Source organism: Bubalus bubalis, chromosome 2, assembly GCF_019923935.1.
Source record: "Bubalus bubalis isolate 160015118507 breed Murrah chromosome 2, NDDB_SH_1, whole genome shotgun sequence".
In the NCBI taxonomy this organism is placed as follows: Eukaryota; Metazoa; Chordata; class Mammalia; order Artiodactyla; family Bovidae; genus Bubalus; species Bubalus bubalis.
The window spans coordinates 156890327-156913514 of NC_059158.1; the positions used below are offsets into that span (position 1 = coordinate 156890327).

Consider the following 23188-nt stretch of genomic DNA (forward strand, 5'->3'; position numbering starts at 1 on the left):
TATTATAAAATATGTGAGTTGATTTAAAGGTAAGTATTAAAGAAATAATTGAAGTCACTCAAAGCTAGGTCTCCAAAGGACTGATGTTTGGGAAACACTGCTAGGCATCTGCTCTGTCAGCAACAGCCCAGTCACTGCGGTTTATGGCCTGCCCACAGCCAAGATAAGGAGACAGGAGTGCCAGATGGAGTGACCATTGCTCCAGGAGTGAAACTGCAGATTGGGCCCCTGACCTTGAACCAGGAGGAGCTTGGTTTCCTCAGGCCGCAGTTCTTCCATTTGCAGAGAGAGGACTCGCTGAGCCTGCCCACGTGTCAGCACCTAGGCAGGGTGGGATCATCTCCATCTGCTGTGGGCAAAGCCAGGCAGAAGAGGTGTGTACCCTCACAGTGCATGGGGAGATGGGTGGAAAACACAAAAGCACAAAGTAACATAAACTCGGATCTTAGAATAGCTGTGGCAGAGCTCCACTCCTGAATGTCAGTGTTCAGGTGTTGGGCACAATGGGCGGGATCACATGGGGGTGGCCTCCCCCCCCCCACTAACCCTCCCCCTCACCCCCGCCCAAGGTGCTCTACAGGGAGTGAAACAAGAATGCTAGTAGAAGAGAGTCTTCACTGCTCCCCCTGCCCCACCCCCCGCCTCCCAGGAAACTTCCCTCATCCTCACACTGGCCTGTTTAGAGTCTCTAAATTGGGAGGGTCCTGCTCTTCCCCAAGGGAATGACTGTTTGCTATCTCCAACCCCCTCAATGACTGAGCTTCCAGACCGGCTGGCTGATTTCATCATTTCCTCCCCTGCTCAAATCTCCCTCCCTTCCCCCTCAACCTCCGCTGAGCAGTGGCCCCTCTCACCAGCGGGCTTCTGATTGGAGGGGCAAGGCTGGGCTTTAATTGCAGAGCAAAGGAGTGCGCGTTGGATCCTAGGGTGTCCCCATGCAATCCTCTCCCCGGTGGTAAAGGGAACAGGCGGGCAGAAGGGCACATTCAAACCCATGCGTCACCAGGACCCGGCAGCAACTATGTAAGAGCCCAAACGTGCCCACGGCAACTTCGTGCCTTCCCTGACTCTCAGAGGAGGCAACAGATTTCCTGGAAAGGGGAGTCAGGGTGATGAAGTGTGTGCCACCATGTAGGAAGCCAGAGACGACTGGAGGTGGGGGGAAGGGGGTGTGTGTGCAGAGGTCTGTGTGCACAGCTGGACACACAGATCCCTCAGCCTGCATTGCAACAGGCTTTTGTGGTGGACTTGGGTTTCAGCTGTAGGAGGGGCTCAGGGTGTGTGTATGTGTGTGTGTGTGTGTGTGTGTATACTGCTGGTGCCCTTGGGGAGCAGAAGGCAAGCTGAACTGAGCCTGTGAGCCTGCAATTCCGCATGGCCAGGGCCTTGGAAAAGCTGGCTGCATCCCTCCTCCCATCCTTTATTTGTTTAGCTTTGCCTGCTTCTCAGTGGCCCCAAGGGGGTGAGGGTGGGGGTAATGGGAAGATGAGATAATTGTGGGGCCCTGAGCAAGTTTGCTCAGACAGTATTGTGTGACTGTGATCCACTGAACAAGTCAGTGAGGGAGAGAGACCCCCTGGGAAGAATGGGGGAAGGAGAAAAAAAAAACCCAAGCAGACAATACTAAAAGTAAACTCGAAGAAACACTCAAAGCCAAGAATCTGTTCCCATCGAGAGGGGCCAAAGGTGGCGAGAGTGAGCAGCCTTTCCCCCAGTGGAGGGCTGGGAGTGGGGGCGGTGGGGATTTCCCCGGGAAGGAGTTGGGTAGGGGGGGCCATGCAGACAGATTTAGGATTAATAAGTCTGTTGCGTTTCAGGAGCTCCCCCATCGGAATAAGATGGGCTGTTGTTTGCCAGGGCCTGAAAGGTTTATTTAACGATTCCAGATAGAGTATCGCCAAACAGATGTAGTCTTGTTCCTCGAAAGAAAAGCTGCAGCCTGGAGGAGGGGGGCAGGCCCATCTAATGGGAGCAGTGGCCCTGCTCGAATTTTTCACAGATGCTGCACCCTGCTCAAAACCTTTTCAGGGAAGCCAGTGCTCTCTCGCTCGGGTCCATGGCATCTGCCTTGCCTCCTGATGCCGCCTGTCCTGCCTTCCTCCTCCAGGAAGTCTCAGGGAGCATCCTATTGAACTCTGAGTTTTGTCTTATAAGACTGGGGTTGGGTGGTGGGGATAGGAGTGGGGGTCTCCCTGGGCCTGGCCAGATGCCGGATTGAGATCGTCTTCTGGTGACACTGGGGATCTAGACAGCTCACTGTGGGATTCTGGGAAGGAACGAGGATCCCTGGAGAGGGGACAAAGCTGGTCTTTTCAACAGGCATCCTGTTGCTCCCTTGTGGTTGCATGTAGGTACTTTCTAGTGGGCGGTCAGTGGGATGCAGACTGGGGAGTAGCACTCCAGGGCCTATATTATCTCCTGGGTTTGATCATCTTTGAAAGCCTGCTGTCTAGCATCAAGGAGGCCCTAGTGTAGAGGTCAGCATTCTGTTGTCCCTGGGTGAATTCTGGCCGTCATCTGTTCTAATAAATGAAACATAATTGGAACATAGCTACGCTCCTTTGTTTGACTATAATCCTTGGCTGCTTTGGGGCTGGGATGGCCGAGATGAGCAGTTGTGACAGAGACCATATGAGGCCAGCAATGCCTAAAATACTTACTGAAGGGTTATTTTTTGTTTGTTTCGTTTTTTAAAACTAAAAATGTCTTCTGGACCCTGATATGAAGGCTGGGGGATGCTCTGCTCAACGCCTCTCTTTCATAGGCAATGATTACTCCGGGAGTTGGTGATGGACAGGGAGGCCTGGTGTGCTGCAGACTGTGGGGTTGCAACGAGTCAGACACGACTGAGCGACTGAACTGAACTAAACCAAGGTCCCAAACCCATCAGGAATTTCCACAACACGTTGACCTCAACAACCTCCCAAAAAAGGAGGGAAAATATGTGACTTGTGTAATGCGTAGCACCTCTTTTCTGCCGTGTGGAACTTTGCTGTGCTAGGTGTAAGACTGTGAGCCCTGGAGGCTGGGAGGGAGAGAACCCAGTGCAAAGAAAAAGCATTGATTCATTTAATCACCTGGCTCAACTACTGGCCAGGACAGTGCTCTTGATGCTAAGCTTAGTTAGGCTGACCCGGGTCCCAGGCTCCATCTACTACAGCCATATGGAGGAACCCATGTGACGATGACCCAGCAGAGCCCGACCAATCCATAGAACCACGACTGATGATACACATGTTTGTTTTAAGACTCTAGCTTTGGGATGATGGGTCCACAGTGAGAAATAACCAGACCAGGGCAAAGGCAATGGGGGCCGTGATGAGCAGGCGGGATGACTAGGGTCATACACCTTGAAGTCAGCAGCTGACTTTGAACTGAGTGCTGGTTTCTTTGCTTCTCTGGGATTGTAGAAAGGTAATACTATTTGGGTGACCACAGATAGGTCACTTAACCTCTCTGGGCATCTGATGACATTTATGAGAAATGAGGTAATTCTTGTGAAAGTATTTGCATGGAATTACTGCTCCTAGTTTTGTTCTTTTCTTCCTGTCATCAATGCACTTCATTGCCCGTTGCTTTGGCCGTGTAGGTCCGCTGGAGCTTCTACTTACCGGAGGGAGAAGGTTCTGAATCTGCGCTTTCTGCCAGCCTCTGAGGCATCTATGCTCTGATGTCTTCTCTTCCTTGTCACTCTTCAGTGCATGCAGTTACCCCGCCCTACCTCACTAGAGACTAGGGAGCCACTCCCCCTTCCTGTCAAGCTCGATGAATTCCTCCCCCTGCAGACATTTTACCAGCTGTGTTAAGAGGAAGGGATGTGAGATTTCCTGACCCCACACTGAGGAGCATTCAGTCTCCCGAGCATCAGGTAATAATAACAGCACGGCTGTCTGTTGTTGAGGGCTGTGTGCCAGGGGTGGGTGTGAAGGACTCACTTTGATCGTTTCATTCACTCCTTGCAGCAACTCTCTCAAATGGGTACTATTATTATCACCTCCTTATGACAGATGAGGAAACTGAGGCTCAGAGAAGGGAAGCAAACTTGTCCCAAATGACAGAGCCAGGGAGGGGAGGAGTTGAACACAAATCCAGACAGTCCGGCTGCAGCGCCTTCTCTGAACTCTTCCACCAACCTCGGGTGCTCACATCGTCATCTGATTCTTTCCCTTTGTATCCTCTCCTTTTGGTCACTTTAGAGCCATCCAACTCGATTCAGTAACTTCTAAGAGGAAGGGTTGCACAAAAGCCCAAGCCAGCATTTGGGGAGAGGTATTTGGTAAAGATGTTCTGAAGACCAAGATGATGGTGGTGATCTGATCATGTTGTTGCCCTGGTACCCGATGCTCATTTGGGAAACCCCACAAAGCATGCAGCCTTGGCCTCTGAGAGCACATTCTTCAGTTTTCATATTGGTTGGTGGGGTTTCCAACCACTGGATCAGAAGGTCCTCTTGCCTGTTTATTCTGTTTCAGGACGCATCAAAGAGGAGGTGGATAGTGCTGGTCTGCAGTAAGGGCTTCCCTGGTGGCTCAGATGGTAAAGCATCTGCCTGCAATGCAAGAGACCTGGGTTTGATCCCTGGTTAGGGAAGATCCCCTGGAGAAGAAAATGGCAACCCACTCCAGTACTCTTGCCTGGAAAATTCTGTGGAAGGAGGAGCCTGGTGGGCTACAGTCCATGGGATTGCAAAGAGTTGGACATGACTGAGCAACTTCACTGGTTCACTGGATGGATAGAGAGTAGAGAACACTTCTTCTGCTCAAGCAACAGTCTTAACACTCTTTTCCCTTCCTCCTGAAACAACTACAATTAAAATCTCCATAATAAAAAAGGTGGAAACTCCTACATGCAAGATCATTTTAGGTGCTACTCAAGATGTATAATCATGATACATGGACATGACATTACATCACATTATATGACACAATTCCCTTTGAAAATTCTTCCTAGTCTATCATTAGAAAGGTGCTCAGCTTCTTCAGTCATCAGGGAACTCCAAAATAAAACCATAATCAGATACAATTATCAGAACGGATACATTGAGAAATGACGGAAAATGCCAAGTGTTGGTAAGGATGGGGAGAAAGTGGAACCCTCATAAAACTGATGGTAGGAGGTTAGAGTCATACATTTATTTGGCATGACTTTCTGGTTAGATCTCCTAGAGCTGAGCATCGGTACACTTCATGATCCAGAAATTCCACATCCAGGTAGGGAGGCCACAGAAATGTGTGCCTAGCAGGAGAAGGGACGAACAGCTACATGCAAGATTATGGACAAATCTCATGAGTGTAGGGCTGAGCAGGGGAAGTCAGAGACAAAAAGGTTACACGTTGTATGTTTTCATTTATATGAAATGTAAAAATGGGCAAAACTCACCCATGCTAGCAGAGGTCGGGATGATGGTTCCCCTTGGTGGGGCCGTAGCCACTAGAAGGCCACAGGCAGGGGTCTTCTGTCGATGCTCGTCATCTGGTATATGGGATTCCTCAAACATTCCTCAAGTTTATGATACGTGTACTGTTTTGCATGTATGTTACGTTTCAATAAAATGTTTTTAAAAATATTCCTGTCCTTCCGATGACTTAATGGAGAAAAATTTCAGCTTGGGTCAGGCTTGCCTTTACTACTGCTCTTTAGATTCGGCTCATCTTTCGTTAACCAGAGGAGTATGCCAGCCTCAGAGGCTGCAGTAAGCAAGAGGTATGCAACTTGAACTGAGTAACATTGTTTTGTTGTCATTGTGTTTATTTTTATGGTTGCTATCTATATATGGCCATCCATCAATACTGCTTTTCCATTTATGGTAGTGATATAAAGTTGCATTAAAAAAAGCTTTAAGTAAAAAAGGAAAAAAAAAGGGGGGATTGACTTTCATTAAGAAAATATTATGTAAATAATAGTACAGGTGGTACTTAGTTACGGTAAACCTTGTGAGGGTGGGGTTTGTGAAGCACTTTTCAAATGGAAAAAAGGCAGGGATTAGGGGGAGGGGAGTAAACCAGTTGCAGCCTGTCTCCATCTCTTAGGGAGTCCTTACTGCCTCATCCTTAGCAGAGACAGGCTCTCAGGACAGGCCTAAGGACATCACAGAGGAACTCATGAGAAATGAAAAGGTAGATATGCTCTAGGGGGCTAGGAGCTGAGTACCCGGGTTCACTCAGGATTTATCCACTCTGTGTGTACCAGGTGCCGTTCTAGGCCCTGGGACTGCAGTGATGAACAAAACGGAGGAGTCCCAGGCCAGCTAGTAACCTGCGTGGGGTCTTGGTCAAGCCCTTGCTCCTCTTCTTGAGACTTCAGTCCACTGAGGATGTTCTGTGATTGAAGCCTCAGCAGAAGCTGGTCTTTCTGGAGTAGGACTGTGGACTTCAGGGTGGTTAGGAAAGGACTTCAAAAAGCTAGCGAGTGAATGTGCATACACAGGGAGGAGGATTACTCTTTTAATCATGGAACAAAGAGAACTGGTGGAGGATCTTCAGACTCATCAGAAAGAAAACTTTCATTGAGCACTTGGCATGTGTCAATTAGCCTTACTTTGCCTGCTCATCTCCATGGTTCTTGGCTAAGAGATCAAGAACTTTAAAGGAGATGGAAGAAGAATGTGTCTCAAAAGATAAGTGAGGAGCTGAACGAATGAATGAATGCCTCTCCTATCCTCTCAACAGTGTCATGATTGAGCCTTACCTTTCATCTCCAGCTACTGGTCACTGCAATGGCAACTGATTATCAGGGCCCTGAGAGGAGTATTTCCAGAGATCATACTTTTCATTCATTCAGTACATTTATTGAGTGCCTACAAAGTGCGAGGCACTATATTTTAGACCTGTTTCCTGTCCAATCTGGCAGCTACTTGCCACATATGGCTAGAAAGTATTGAATTTTGGTTAGTTCAAATTGAAATGTGCTATAAGCATAAAATTGGCACTTCCCAGGTGGCTTAGTGGTAACGAATCTGCCTGCAATGCAAGAGATGTGGATTCGATCCCTGACCGAGAAGATCTCCTGGGGAAGGGAATGGCAATCCACTCCAGTATTCTTGCCTAGGAAATCCCATGGACAGGGGAGTCTGGCAGGCTACAGTCCTTGTAGCTGTAGCCCAAGTCTACAGTCTTGGGTTGCCAAGAGTTGGACACAACTGAGCACACACAGACACATAAACATAAGATACACCTCAGAGTTTGAGGATTTAGTATGAAAAAAGGAGTGTTAAATCTCTAATAACTTATAATATAGACTACACCTTGAAATGATATTTTGAAGAAACTAAATAAAGTATATACTAAAATGGGTTTCATCTCTTTCTTTTTACTATATTTTAACATGACTACTGGAAAATTGAAAATTGCACATGTGGTTCACGTTTGTGGTTTGCAATAGATTTTTATTGGAGAGCTTCAAGCCAGAGTGTGTCTACTCTGAAGATGCTCAGACTCTAATGGATGAGACCAATAGCAACAAATGTTACAAGGTTGGCACAGGACCCTAAGGCACACCAAAGAGTGACCAGCAGCTTCCCATGCCTGTCTCTTCTTAGTTCCATCAGATCTGCACTAGATACAGCTCTGTGATTTCCAGAAGTCCAGCTCTGTCTATTACTCCTCTGCCCAAACACGGATAGATGCTGCACCTCCCTGCCCATTATTTGAAGCCAAACCTCCACCCAAGTCAACTGGATTTCCTGCCAGTCCTCCCCCTGCCTCCAAGCCTTCCTTTCTTCATCCTTGATTTCCTATTTTCAGGTCCTTGCTTTAGCTGGTCCCTCTGCTCAGGATGCCCTTGCTATGCCTGTATGTCCCCTGGTAGAATTCCAAGCTTCAATTTAAATTCTGATCCACCCCTGCAATCCCCATCACCTTGCCATTTAAATATTTCTCCTCCTCAAAGCCTCTGACAACCAGTTATTTGTTCATCTCACCAAACTCACCCCCATAACATTGTTGGTTCCTTAAGATCAGGCACTTGCCTTCCTGGGGCATGGAGCTAACTTTCAAGGCCAGGTGGCCACGTGGAAGGGTGGCATGGAGGTATTGAGAAATTAGACCCAGGCTGGAGGCAGTTCAGTGGTCCTAATCCCTACCAAGAGAATCTGACAAGAATCTTTGTTAGGGTTACAAGAGAGATATGTGATAATTAAAGTGGGGTCCAGTCTGGAATTTCTAAGTTGGGGACAGCTTGGATGGATGAATCAGTAAATCAAGCTGAATGATGAAGGGAGGTCATTCTTGTCCACCTGCATTTATTGGAGTGAGCTCTAAATGACCTTACTGCAGGGCATTCTCCCACACCTGGAAAACTGATCTGATCTAAGACCCCTGAAGCAGGGTATTCTGTCCTGCAGCAAATGCCTTCAGATCTGGAGTGGGTGTGGTGGGGCAGGTCCCCAAGGGATTCTTTGTCGAGGGAGGGGGTGTGGAGCTGAGTAAGCCCGGAAGAGAGAAGATTTCTTAGTGTCCAGAAATTGCATTTCAGGTACTTACACGTTACCAGATGCCTGCAGGGTTGGGAAATTGCAATGGTCCCTAAGAGGGGCAGTTCGGGGGGTAGGCTGATCTACAGGACGCGAACAGCCTCCTGACTCCGAAGTCACTGTCCCAAGCAGCACGTCAGCAGGGAGGGAAACCCCGAGGATGGAGGGAACTGCTGGGAGTAGACCGAAATCTACTTGAAGGTCATGCCTGACGTCCTCTGCATTCCCTCCAGCAGTGAGCCCAGCGCCGGCCACATGGGAAGCGCACAAAGTCCTTCCGAATTGAACCGAAAACAGGAGACAAAAGCACCCACTCCTGCCCACTCCCGCGTCGATCTTAACCCAAACCCCCAAGTTATTCTCATTTTCCTGGCGTCAGGGAGCCCGGGGTGGCAGTGGGTGAAGGGACGGAGGCCAGAGGGTGTAGGGGACCCACGTTACATGCGAGGAGGTGGGGATGGGCGAGTGGGCGTGCGCGCACGCAGAGGCCCGCGCGCGGGAGTGTCGGGGGGAAGGGGGTGGTCTCCAAAAGGGGGAGGGGAGAAGGCAAGGGGGCGGGGAGAAGCAGGGCCCTTTAGGACCCGGCTGCGGCGGCGGGGGTGGAGAAAGAAGCGGAGGAGGCGGCTCCCGCGCTCGCAGGGCCGTGCCACCTGCCCGCTCGCTCGCCGCCGTCGCGCTCACCGCCGCTAACATGCAGCCGAGACTGGGCGGCCCCGCGCTGCTGCTGCTGCCGCCGCTGCTGCTGCTGCTGCTGCTGGGCGCGGGCGGCGGTGACTGCGGGGCGCGCGCCGAGGTGCTGTTCCGCTGCCCGCCCTGCACGCCCGAGAGCCTGGCCGCTTGCAAGCCCCCGCCCGGCGCCGCGTCCGGGCCGGCCGGCGACGCCCGCGTGCCCTGCGAGCTGGTCCGCGAGCCGGGCTGCGGCTGCTGCTCCGTGTGTGCCCGGCTGGAGGGAGAGCGGTGCGGCGTGTACACCCCGCGCTGCGGCCAGGGGCTGCGCTGCTATCCCAACCCGGGCTCCGAGCTGCCCCTGAGGGCGCTGGTCCACGGCGAGGGCACTTGTGAGAAGCACGGCGATGCTGAGTACAGCGCCAGCCCCGAGCAGGTTGCAGGTAACGCGGGGCTGGGACAACTAGTTGGGAGAAACTTAGTGGGCGGGGGGGAGGGGGGGAGCCCGGCTAGCGGCCCTTCTGGAGGGAAGGAGTGTGCGGCGGGACCTCAGAGACCGTTTTAACGGAGGAAGAGCAGGGTCCTGGGCCGGCTCTGGGTTGGGGTGGAGGGGGTGGTTGTTGGGAGGGGGGAAAACCCGAAAGTCAGGTCCCGGGAGAGGAACTGGAGTTGGAGAGGGCGGAAGATCCCCGGCTACTAATTTGCTGGGGAATAATACGGAAAGAGAAGGCATCCCTGTTACCGTAGGCTTCCCTGGTGGAAGGTACCCTACTTATGTTTTGGAGGGGGGATTTGCTGGGGAGGAGGGTGCTGGTCAGATCGGTGGTAGTAGGAGCTTGAGGCTTATCTGGGGCACCACTTGAGCTGGTGGTCGCCGGCCGAAGGTTCCCGGAGAGGTCCTGGTGAAGGACGCTGTCCGGGGTGGGGGTGGGGGGTGCGGGGCGGAGGCTGGCGGGTACCGGTGACACCAGGGACCACTGGTGAGAAGGGGGCGCTAGGAGAAGGCAGCGGCGCATTGAGGTCCCTTCCTTCTGGGATTGTGAGGTGAGAAGAAAAGACTTGTGCATACTTTTTGTAGGGTGGGCTGCCTAGGAGTTAAAAAAAAGGAACGCTGCTATTTTACAGAGAGGACGAAGAAGGCGCTCGCTTTTGTGTTGGGTGGAATGATGAAAGAGGAGCATTTGGGAGGCGAGGAGACCCCAACCGTTGAGTCACTGTAACTCAAGCCAGGTCGCCGGTTGCATGCAGTCTGCGGCGCGGGCAGCCTTGCCGCTCATTTTAGCATCTGGGCGTCCGGGCGGGAGGATGCCCCAGCCCGGACGCAACTACCCTTACCGGAGCGAGGTGTCGCCCCCCGCCGTCCCATCCTAATTGACGGAGCTCTTCCTGTCCCATAGAATGGGGGCTCCGAAATTCTTTGTAAGGAGCTGTAAGCCCCTCCCCCCAAAAAGTTTTTTTTTATTTTTTGGACACAACCAGACTATAAATATCTCACGTGTTTTGTTGTTGTTGTTGTTGCGTGTTTTTTTTTTTTTTTTTAAATTACAAAAGCCTCCTGCTTCAGTGGTCTGGAGGAAGCTGTAATTATTTTCTTTCCTCTTGGAGACAGCGGTGAAATGTGTACACTGCCTGCTGCCGTTGTTTAAAAAGCAAGCGAGTCTGACCAAGTTTCTCAAACTTAAGAGACATTTACAAAAAGAAGGAAGGAAGAAAAGAAAAGTGAAAAATTCTTGCTCCCTTAGCTTCTGTGGTCTTCACCCCCTCCCCCCTGCGCACCTCCCACCCCCGTTCCTTCAGCCTGCTATTGTTTTTTGCCTGTTCTCCTTGAGAAGACAAGTAGGGGTCAGAGTTGAAATCTGTTTTCGGTCGCATTTTGACCTTGAGTGCACAGCAAGTTAGGGCTTCCTCCAGCGGAACCCCTCAGTCCCTTTCTTTTGGCTGGGGCTTGCCTCCCTCCCCAGCCTAACTGGAGATTAACCCTTCCCGCCAGCTTCTCTTAGAAAGCGCTGATGCCAGGGAAAAGACACTGCAAAGTCCTTTCACCGCGGGCGCCCATCCCCCCAGCCTTGCGTCCGCGGCCCTCCTCCATCGCCCGCTAGCACCCCGTGGTCCACCGGGAGGTACTGTGGTTTTCTGAACTGAACTCTGACAAACTAAACATCTCCCCCAGCGGGGTGAACTTTTGTTCAAAAGGCCTCCAAGTTCATAGAATCCTTTGGATTTTGACTGTTGTAACCAAGTGCGGTAGTACACGTCCTTCCTAAACGTTTTAGTATTTTTTTTTTTCGTTCTTCGTTCTTCTTACTTTCTGTCTGAAAAACCAACTCTCCTGCCTCCCAACCCCCGAGGCAGGTTAGGGTTCTAAGGAAGGGACCAGATGCGGGGAATTCTCCCATGCACTCCTCCCTGCAGTCGTCAGGGGAACTCGGGGACAATGGAGTGAGTTCACGGGAAGAATGTCACAGGATTTTCTGCCTGGTTATGGGACTCCTTTCCGCCAGCTAGCCCCAGCTGCCTCCTCTGCCTGCTCCCAATGGCCAGACAGCCGCCTTCCGCATTTTTCTCTTGTGCTGCACGTTGGGAAGAGGGGACACCAGGGTTGGGGGGCGGGGAATGTGGGGTGGAAGCTGAGTGGGTGCCCTGGAAAGAAGTGCCAAGAGCAGGGTGTCTGCAGTGTGAGGAGGGCTGGGGGGAAGGGGACACTGCTGGGCGAAGCCTGGGCTTGCAAGGGTGGGGGTGGGGGCTGGGGAGCCGGGGGTGCAGGGAAGAGAGAAGGGCGAGTTTGGAGGCTCCTGTGCAGGAGAGGGTTCTGGGCTGGAGCAGGGATTGGGATGCTGAGTGAAGAATGCGGAGGTCCGAGTTGGGTGGGGTGGCCCAGATAAGACCTTAGCACTGAACGCCACTGCCTCCACTCCATCACCGGTCTCTTCTCCCCCACTCTGAAGAATAACGCCCCCCTCCCCATCCCAGCCTGCCTTCCTCTGTGAGCAGGTTGCTTTTTGAGAATTTTAAACACACCCTTCTTATTTCGAGGCAGCAAACCCCAGCAGTTCCGGCTTTGCTGTTAGCTCTTTTGTCTTTGTTCCCAGGACTCAGGGGCTGTGCTGCTGGCTTCCTGGGGATGGCTGGGATGCTGGGGGTGGGGCTGGGCACATCAGCGGATGCTGAGCTTGCATCCCATGGGCTGGGACCAATTGGTTTCAAAGAAACCCAGAAGTCACACGGAGGCGAGGCTGGGGGCTGGCGGAGGGGTGGGGGTTGGAGTAGATGGGCCTGGAAGAAAAATAGCAGGGGGACCCTGAGACCTGCCTGAAGTCTGGACCTGAGAAATGTGTGGGTGTGTTCGGTAGCGGAGTGTGCGGAAGTGCCTAGAAATGTTAGGGAAAGAAAAGGAAGCAGGCCTGGGCTGGTCCGGGCCCTTTCAGAATTCAGGGCCTCGGCCGGGCCGGACTGGCTCCCTCCAGCATCTCCCCAGCCTCCTTCCCCGCCGCGTACAATGCCGGGGATTATGCCGAGGGGCGGAGCCGCCCAAGTGGCCGTCTGGCCCGCTGCACTTATAAAGGTGCTATAGAAATGTGCAGTCATTCAAAGTCCCAGGGCAGGCGGGCAGGCGGGCAGGCGGGCCGGCGGGCCGGCGGGCGGGCGGGCCAGGGGAGGCTTTGCATCTGCAGTTGCTGGGGCAGCATAAAGGGGGGCAGAGGCGAGGGCTGATTTACAGTGGTTCAGTGCAGCTTCAAAGAAGGGGGAGAAAAGCAACGGGACTTCTGGCTCAGAGCACTGCTTTGCATCTTGTCTTGCATAAATTTGCATACTGAGTTCAAACTTGTAAAATAGTCTCGAATGAGTGGGACCCACTGTCACGGATTGCTAGCATCACTACCTTCCGGCCCCCCACCTCCACCCCCTTCTGGACAGAACACCCAGAACTAGCTCTGCTAAGCCGCTCTGCCTGAGTATGTTGGAAGGGGAGATGGGGGACTAGAGGGCTGCTGCTCCTGGGTTCTTCTGGAGAGACCGGAGACTTATAGTTCCTGGACTACAGGATCAAGCTGGGTGTGGCTCCGGGCGCTATGGCCTTGGAGGCAGGGCTCCTCCGGAGGGTGTGACTCCCCAGGTTCTGAACCAGCCTGGCAGAGGCAGGCCGTGTTGGAATCTTTGCCTGCAGGCTCCCTGCTCACCTTCAACTCCTGCCTAGAGTTCACTGAGCTTCTTCCCTTTGTGTAGAAATAATGACCCATGGTTGGATGGCATCATTGACTCAGTGGACGTGAGTTTGAGCAAATTCTGGGAGATGGCGAAGGACAGGGAAGCCTGGCGTGCTGTGGTCCATGGGGTTGCAAAGAGTTGGGTATGACTGAGTGACTAAACAACAGTGACCCCATCTATTCCTTTGATGAGGTATTCGAGTGAGCTTTGAGGGAAAAAAAAGTCCTATATAACAGTGTCAAAGAACTTAGAGAAACAAAACCAGAGGTAAGGAGCCTCTGAATTAGGATAGGTGGTGAAGTCCAAGGGGAAAGAAGAACTTGTCTGTTGCGGACATGAGTGTCTTTCTATGCAGTGATTCTTGACCTAATTGGATCATTGAGTTTCCTGGCAGGCAGAGGGAAAAGGGAGGCTTAGATTTTCTCACTGTTTGCTTACCTTAGCACTCAGCTTTAAAATAAGTTTTCATGCACATAGTTTCTTTGGGGGAAATTATTCCTATAGAAATGCATGCAGGGTAGCTGTTACTCAGCTAGAATCATCAGCTGTCAGACACTGAGGGTGACTGAGAGCGTCTCTGTTCTCTAGCCCATTGATCAGGTTAGCTTCTAGTTTCTCAGATTAGCTATTCACTGCCATAGAAAATGGGACACAATTGCTAGTTTTGATATGAGCAAGTTCCAAAAATTCTTGGTTTAATGAAATGCAGGATTGCGGGGTGGGGGGTGGGCAGGAGGGGAGGACAGGGCAGGAAGTGCTAAAGGGAATGAGGGAGAAGCAGAAAATGAACAGGCTTGGGCCCACGTTTGGTTTTGTCGTTGGTCCTCCTCACATACTACAAAACTACCAGGAAAAAAAAAAAGTTTGGTTATCACTATTATTGTTTTTAAGGAGACTGCATATCCAGGCACTGCATTTAGTTTTAGTCTTTCTCTGCTTTCTCCAGCCTGTGAACTGGTCTCTTCTCCCGTGCTTCTCCTCCTGTGGCTCTAGAACACCTTGCTGGATGCTAAGCAGAACATAGCTTGAAAAAAAATGACGTGGGAAATAGATTGGCTCAGCCATCCTCAGAGATCCAGAAGTAGATTGAGACCACATAGATAATTGGGGATTGGCATGTTTGAACCAAACCTGATTCTTAAATGAGAAGGGTGGTTAGCTGGCCGTGCAGGAACTGGGCTTGGTGGGGGGTAGAGGGGGGAAGCCTTATCCTCCCAGGGGGTTCCTGCTCAGGCTTCTTCTGCCACAGCCAAGACACAGATCAGTGAGGTTATACTTCTAATGCCCCAGGATGCTGGTGGTCTGGTTGGCAGGTGTTCAGAGCCCCTCTGCTTCTCCTTGCAACCTCTGGCTAGCTCGCTGACATGGCAGGCAGCCTCCCATCTGCCCCCGTCCTGGTCGCAACCAACTTCTTTGCCTGCTTCATCTCCTGTCTTAACAGCAACTCTATGAGAGAGGCCTTTTACCTCCATGTCACAGGTGTGGACTCTGGGGCTCAGTGGACGGGCCACCTTAGCAGGTAAGTAGTGAGGTGAGAAGCTAACCTGAGTCCCTTTCTTCTGAACCCCTCTGCCTCCATGGCCAAGCAGGGGAGTGGGGGCCTCTGGCAGCAAAAGCCTGTGACCCCATCAGAAGGTTTGTTCCTGGACACCTGCCACATGCAGGCGATGCTTGGGCCACTGTGAGAGGCGCAACTCCTGGAGCTTGGGGATTTCAGAAGTGGAAGTGGCCAGCATGCAGCAGCCAGGAGGCACAGAAGGGCCCCCGCACAGGCCTCTGGAGAGGAGCTGGTGGGCAGGGAATGATGGTGGAAGCAGCCTGGCCTTGGCTGGCAGATTGACCTGCGTTCCGATGCAAGCCTGTCTCTGAGAACCTGAGTGATGTGAGTCTTGTCCTTTGATGAAATGAGGATGATTGTTTTTCTCAAATGGGGTGTGTGTGAGGTCAGCTATGATAATACAGAATGCCCGGCACATAGTAGGTTCTTTTAGCTGCCTTCATCTTGGCAAGCAACGTCTCCTCTCTGATGCTTAGTCAGCCAGCCTTTAAAACAAAGGCCAAACTGGCTCTGTCAGGCAGGCCGCTTGTCTCTGCAGGTTGTACCCGGTGTTGTAGGGCCTCATCCTGGCATGAAATGGCTTTGGTTCAAACCCCAGTTTTCTACCACATACTTGCCACCCAAGGCAAGAGATATATTTTCTCTGAGCTTCCGTTTCCTTATCTGTAAAGGAAGAATTGATAGCATCAACTGCATAAGGTCATGTCTGCACGTGTGTATGTGAGTGTGTAAAGATAAATAATACATATAAAGCCTAAGCACTTGGGTGTGGTTTCTTTTTGGGATGATTCACTTGATTTCCATCTCTCTGTCTATACATTGGAAGCATCTGCATCGGATCCACTTTTGCAGACTGTAGTGGGGCTGTTTGGAGAAAAGGTAATGAAACTGTGCTTTCAATGTGGCATGAACCCAGTTGACAGTAAACAGATGACTGAGGTCCAAGACTTACATGTTTCATGGATGAGTTAATGAAAATCGCTCAGTCGTCTCCAACTGTTTCCAGCCCCATGAACTATACAGTCCATGGAATTCTCCAGGCCAGAATACTGGAGTGGGTAGCCTTTCCCTTCTCCAGGGGATCTTCCCAAGCCAGGGATTGAACCCAGGTCTCCTGCATTGCAGGTGGATTCTTTACCAACTGAGCTATCAGGGAAGCCCATGGATGAGTTAGGCGTGCTCGTTAGGGCTTGTGCACTACGGTCTGGGATTGACCCTTCTTCCTCTGGCAGCTTCACTCTTGTGGTTGTTTAGTCGCTCAATTGTGTCCGACTTTCTGAGACTCCATGGACTACAGCACGCCAGGCTTCCCTGTCCTTCACCATCTCCCTGATTTTGCTCAAACTCATGTCTCTTGAGTGGGTGATGCCATCCAACCATCTCATTCTCCGTTGTTCCCTTCTCCTCCTGCCTTTATTCTTGTCCAGCATCAGGGTCTTTTCTAATGAGACTGTAGTGCTCAGAATGTGGGTGGAGGGGCTGTGGAGGCAGAGGGGGCCCCAGAGTTTGACCCTGGACACTTGGTGCTGCTCAGAAATGGGATGGGTACAGTCGGACATTATTAGGAACTTAGCCCAGTTCCCAGAAGCAGAGTCCTGCCTTCATCTGCCAGCCAAACTCTAGGACCCAGCCCTCCAGTTGCTGGCGTTCAGAGGACTGGGGAGTCCTTGAGGCTATGTTTCGGGGCTGGGCAGCACTGTCCTCCACGGACGGCTGGCCTCCACAGGACACCTGCCAGGACTTAGCTTCAGCAGACGAGGATCAGAACGGTGTGTGCTAACATGCTGGGTACATAGGGTGTGTGCAGGATGAGCCGTTGTGTTGTCCATGCAGCCAGTGAAGACCCCATGACGCCATTTCCCCGCTCCAGGAACGTGGGTTTTCAGGTCCATCCTGTCTGAGCCTCGGGTGCCAGAACGTTGAACATGATCCTGGCAAAGAAACTGGACTTTCTGTCCAAAAAAGTGATGTTTCCTTACTCCACTGTCTCCAGCATTGACCTCATTCCTGAGTGGAGTGGGGACTGAAGGGTTCTTAATAGATGTGGGGGCATGTTTTCTGGGCGCTGGGGTTCTTCCTAATGTCCGATTCCACCCGTGGCCCCGGAAAACCCTCTGAATGGCCTGAGTGGCTAGTGACATGACACAGTGACTCAGTGTCAAGCCTCTGATGGAGCTTAGACCCCAGGAAGCAGAGAAGACTTCCTGGGGAATCTGGGGTGGAGGCTCTTCTTAGACACCTTGGTGTTGGTGGTGGGGGAGGGGAGGAGAGGATATGCTCTCCTTACAGATGGGGTGGTAGGTCTAGGGAAGTGAAATGTGTTGGCTTTTAGATTCCAGAGTAACTGCCCCCTCCGTCACCCTCACCCCCACTGTGAATAGAGTGGATGGGCCATAGGAAATTTTTTTTTTCCCCCTACTGGAAAATGGACCATCTCTGTCTGCCCTTCCCCACACTTGGCTCCTGAGCCTGACCCTCCCCTCCCCCTCCTGGGCCACTCCTGTTCCTTAACAAAGCCAGGGAAGATCTGGGCTGGCTCAGCTCCTGGGTGTCAGTCAGGACGCAGAGGGAGATCTTGCTCAGAAAGCCGGCTCCCCCGGAAAGAAATACAGAGTCGACTGTAGTCAAGAATTGTTTCCTTCCCCCCGCCCCCCACCCCCCCTTTTTTTTTTTTTTGCAGGGTGGAGGGGGGCATTTGGCAGCCCTTGGGGCCCCTTCTGGCTGCCAGCCCCATGTCTCTTCCTGGCTGTTGGGAGGCAGGGCAGGAGTGAAGGTTGGGGAGAAAGGGGGGCAGGGGCTGGCAGGCCTCCAGCTGCCAGGCTGGGGAATTGGCCCACAGGCTCTGCTTAAGTTGGCCCCAAGCAGAGCCTGGGGAGGCTTCTAATTAGTGAATGGGGTATAGGTGTGTCAGCCTGCGTTCATTCAAGGAACTGAGCTCTAGGAGTGAGGAAGCCCTTCGAGGAGGGGCACTGTGCCCAGGAAGGCCTTCGTAAGTTGGGGAGAGAGGGGGGCGGGGAGTGGGGGAAGGCTCAGGGGTTCCCTCCTGATAGGGGTTGGGGAGATCGGTGCTTTCTAGCGGGAGTGATCCAAGTTGTAGGACTGCAGGGAACGAAGGGTCTACCTCACAGGGTAAATGGCAAAATAATCATAATTAAATTGCTTTTTTTCCCCAGACTTTGTTCACTGCCACTAAATGCCAGTAGGGTTCCCTCCCGCACCCCCCAGCCCCCGCAACTGTTTTAGCCTCAGGATTCTCCCCACTTGATGGGTGAAGAAATCAAGGCTGCATTCAGGTTCCAAAGCCAAGGCAAGTACAGACCAGGATGGAGTCTGGGGCTCCAGCTTCTCATTCCAGAGCTCCATCCCATCAGACTCACACATGCAAAGGAGCAGTGAATTATATACTGCTGCTAGGAAAAGCTCCTTTTCTCTGGGAGGTAGTAATTAAGGCATAACTTCTCAAAAATGTTCTTTATGCAACTCCCCAGGGAGTTTCTTTTAGGTCTATTGTCTTGGCTTCTGGATAGAGGTGCCAAGATGCCTGTAGATGGAGAACTTACTTTCTAAAGTGCCTGAGGCCATGATAAACCGAAAATGGCAATTCCCCTGAGGCCATGATAAACCGAAAATGGGAATTCCCCTGGGCCCTGCCCTTGCATTTGCCTGATAACACTGGGTGGTTTCTGTGGGAACAATGGCAAGAGGTGTGTCAGGCAAGATAAAGGAAGGTGGGAAGGGATATGTGTATGTTTGTTAGTTGGTTGCCATTCCCTTCTCCAGGGGATCTTCTCGATCAAACCCGGCTCTCCTGCATTGCAGGCAGATTTGTTACCATCTGAGCCAAGTGTTCTTTAGGAGGAATTGGCTTACTGGATCCTAAATGCTTTTGAGGTTGGGTAGGGGGCCACTTGGAGAAGGCAATGGCACCCCACTCCAGTACTCTTGCCTGGAAAATCCCATGGATGGAGGAGCCTGGTGGGCTGCAGTCCATGGGGTCGCTAAGAGTCGGACACAACTGAGCGACTTCACTTTCACTTTTCACTTTCATGCATTGGAGAAGGAAATGGCAACCCACTCCAGTGTTTTTGCCTGGAGAATCCCAGGGACAGGGGAGCCTGGTGGGCTGCCGTCTACGGGGTCGCAGAGTCGTACACGACTGAAGTGACTTAACAGCAGCAGCAGCAGGGGGCCACTTATGACTGATGGCTTCTTTCTCTGGGAAGACAAGAGAGGGTCTTGTGGAGGTGGGAAGGGACAAAGTGATGGGGAACAGAAGAAAGGAAGCCCTGAGGTTACACAGTCTCTGTCAAGAGTCTTCCAAGATGCCAATAAGCAAGTGCCATTCTGGTTGGTTAAGTGCTGTGGAGGTAAACCACCTGGGCTTTGGTTTTGGCTCTGCTGTTGCTATGTGACTTTGTGCCATTGGCCCCACATCCTGTGGCTTCTTAGTCAAGTGTGAGAGGAGACAAATTATCAATCTCATGTGATTGCTTGATGATAAAGTTCTGTACACAAACCACTTAGCACAGGATTGGAAACTCAGAAGCACTTGAGAATCTCAGGGAAGTGTTTCTGCTCCTGAAAGGAGGGAAGGGCACAAACTTTAAAAGAATGACATAACCCGAGGACATGACGTAAACTGACTATAATCAAATAAGGCCAAGATGGTGGATGAGTTGGCTTCTATTAGCCCTTGAGCCTCAGCATATCTTAATACATCAGCATGCTAAATGACACACCCAGCAGTGCCATGGTAGTTCCGAGGCCAGTCATCAAAGGCCAGAAAGTGGGCAGTGGCCCAATTCCTGGAAAATCCCCATCCCTTCCCCAAAATAGTTGGAATAATCCTCCCACTCATTGAAATAAAGTGAAAGTTGCTCCGTCTGACTTTTTGTGACCCCACGGACTGTAGCTCCTCTGTCCATGGAATTCTCCAGGCAAGAATGCTGAAGTAGCCATTCCCTTCTCCAGGGGATCTTCCTGAGCCAGGGATCGAACCCAGGTCTCCCCCATTGAAGGGGCATTCTTTACCATCTGAGCCACCAGGGAAGCCCAGCCCCTGAAATTACCAGGCCATGAAAACTAAGCATGCCATATTTCAAGGCCACTCTTGCCTTCTGAGATAGCCCCAACTCTGTGGAGTGTGTTTCTCTCCAAATAAACCCCCTTCTTACCTATCACTTTGTCTCTCACTGAATTCTTTCTGTGATGAGCCATCAAGAACCTGAGCTTCATTAAGTCCTGAGGCCAGGTGTGTGATGTCAAGTTAAAAGACTGTGGGTTCAAGTCCTGGCCTGTGGGTTCAGGTCTCAGTCTGAGTTGCTCAGTTAACTTCCACAGGGTGTGGCTTACCTGGACCGCCGCCCTTTGCTTTGGAAAGTCCAGAATGGAGTCAGTCGTGGACGATGTTCCAGAGGGCAGTCGTAGCCTTTGATGCCATTGTTACGCCTTGTGTTTCTACCAGGGCACCTTCATTCCCCAGAAGGGAGGGTTCTTACCTGAGGCCCTGCTAGTTATCTCTGGTTCCTTTGTTGCCTCTAAACCAAGAGAGCGTAACCAAGGAAGACAACTGATGTGCTGCAGGATTATATCAGACAAAATTAGTGAACTTTTAGTTGAAGGAAGAGAAAGCATGGTGACCTATTTAAAGACACTTATTTATATTCAAGACGCTTCTTGTGCTGGTTTGAGAGTGTGGCCGGCAATCCTGGACATCTCTGCAGGTTTTTAGTTTCTTTCTGCATCCTGTGGGTTCAATTTGTCAGGCCTGGGGTATCTGGGAGTGGCCCGGGGATGGAGAAGAGGTGGCAGAAGGGGAGGGTGGGAGGAGAGAAGTGGGTGGAAGCCAGTGTTTATGGCTCTCTGGGAGGGGGTCTGTGTGGTGGCATCAGAGCTGAGTGTAGGGACAGCTGTTTGAATGTGGGTCCCAGTTGAGGGAAGTGGCTTCTCTCTCCAGCTCATGCTTCACTTTGCTCACTGCCTTTCTCTTCTCACTGCTCTGGGGCTTAGATGGTGAGGGAGAGACCAGAAAGATGAGAAGAAGAGCAATATAACAGGATGCTCTAGGCCAGAGTGGTGGGATGTTTTTCAGTCTGTTTTCCTAATGTTTAAACACTGATTAAACACGTGTACAAGCTATGAGACTGACTCTGCAGATACAGTCACATCACCTATGTAGCGCATGCTTTCTGAAATGTTTTACTTTATGTTGGAGTATAGCTGATTAACAATATCGTGTTAGTTTCAGGTGGACCGCAAAATGCTTCAGTTTATACATATGTGCGTGGGCGCTCAGTCGCTTCAGTCATGTTTGACTCTTTGCTACCCTATGGACTGGATCCCACCAGGCTCCTCCAGGCAAGATTACTGGAGTGGGCTGCCATTCCCTCCAGGGGATCTTCCCAACCCAGAGACTGAACCCATGTCTCCTTTGTCTCCTGCATTGCAGGCAGATTCTTTACTGCTGAACCACCAGGGAAGCCCCGCTTATACATATATATGTATCTGTTGTTTTTCAAGTTCTTTTCCCTTTAGGTTACTATAGAGTATTGTGGGCTACAGTCCATGGGGTCGCAAGAGTCGGACATGACTTAGTGACTAAAACCACCACCACCACCAGAGTATTGAGAAGAGTTCCCTGTGCTATACGGTAGGTGCTTGTTGATTATCTATTTTTAAATACAGCAGTGTGTACATGTCAGTCCCAAACTCCCAATCTATCCCTCCCCAACAACACATGCTTTTTGATCCTAAAGGGGAGCAAGACAGGCATTTGAAAAAGTTGATTATTGTCCAAGAAGAAATCAAGTCAGTAGAGATGTATTTAAATCTCATGCAAGTGGCTCTTTTAGCCTTTTGATCAAGGCTCTTGGAAAGATCTTTTGTGAAATAATGGGGCTCTTTTCTGGTGGATGAAGTCTCAGAAGGAAAGGTATCTCCAGTCTTACAAAAGAAAGGACAACCTTTTTCTTCCAAAAAATTGAGCACACAATATGTCTTCCTTCCTGCCCTCTTTTCGTGATAAGTACTTTTTTTAAAAAAACAAAAAAAAAGCTCTATGGAAGCTAGGTCCAAGTTTTTGTCTTCAAGAAGCTCCCTCCTTTGGGGGAGGAAGGAAAAGCATGGACCCATGGCTTTGTGCCAGTACGCTCAGCCTCCAGGGCTGTGCAGGAAGCTGAGTCCAATTACAAGGGTGCTTGGCTCAGGAATGCGCGTCCTCCACTCAGTCAAGTTTCTGCTGGACACTTGGAGGGCATTGTCCTTCCTCCTGAATGATGATGTGTAACTTCATTACAGAAGATGTGTAATTTTTTTCCGCCTGCAGTTTGTCACTCGTTTTCGTTCTTCCCGTGAAACTCTTGGGTGGCTTCTAAGCTGGATCTCTCCCGTTTCAGGTTAAGGCTGCTACCTCTCTGCTTCTTAAGAAGCCAGAACAGTCATCTCCCTTCACTGGGTGTGAGTGGCCCTTGAATGGCGATACCTGCATCTTCCCCTCCTTGACCCTGTGGCCCTCTTCTGCTCTCTTCAAGCCTTTCCCGATTCATTTCCCAGTTCTTCATGCTGCAGAGACCTCGCCAGGAGCCCGTGGTGCCCTGCTGGCACCAGGTAGCTCTGGTGACATTGCCCTCTGAGAGTGTAGGTGAAGTTGGCCACGTCACTGGTGCCGTCCTCTTTCAGCCATTGGGGTTCACGGAGCACCTTGTAATTACTGATGCCTCTGCTTGACAAGGAGGGTGAGGAGTGGCTGGAGTGAGTTTCTTTTAAAAGAAAACTTTAAAAATGCAGAGAGGTACTAAGAATGACATAATAATGCCAGTCTACCACCCATAGCTGGGAATGGTTGATATTTGTTATCACATTTACTCCAAGTCTTTTTTTTTAAAGCGTCCCCTCTCCACCAGCCACCCCCGTCCCCTGTCCCTGCTCACTAGACAACCACTTAGCGTTATTCACTGCTTCTCTTCCTTAACTAAACAGATTTGCTAATTGGATGACCAACATTTCAGAGGTGTTCTCTGAGAATAAATGGGAAAATGTACATAAAAGGTTTCTTTCGGCAACTTTTCCCCCCATCCACTTCAGATTTTTGAGATCTACCCATGTTGATAGACACTGGTCAGAGCTATTCTTTTTAACTGCTCTAATTATTTCATTGTATTACTTTATTGATTTATCTATCCATTCATCTGTTGAAAGGCTTTTGGATCCAGTTGCTAAATAGTTTTCACAAGTGCTGTAATGAAAGTTTTTGTGTACAAGTCAGAGAGAAGCAGAGTTACTGGGTCAGG

General features: G+C 50.9%; 1 protein-coding gene across 1 annotated transcript in view; it reads left to right on the forward strand.

Annotated features, from left to right (window-relative positions):
* Positions 1–9062: 9062 nt before the first annotated feature.
* IGFBP2 (insulin like growth factor binding protein 2) overlaps positions 9063–23188 on the forward strand; it is a 28895-nt gene continuing 14769 nt past the window's right edge. The window contains exon 1 of the mRNA XM_025278225.2: positions 9063–9579. Coding sequence (XP_025134010.1) covers positions 9162–9579 — 418 coding nt within the window. The 5' untranslated portion in view covers positions 9063–9161. The remainder of the gene's footprint in view (positions 9580–23188) is intronic.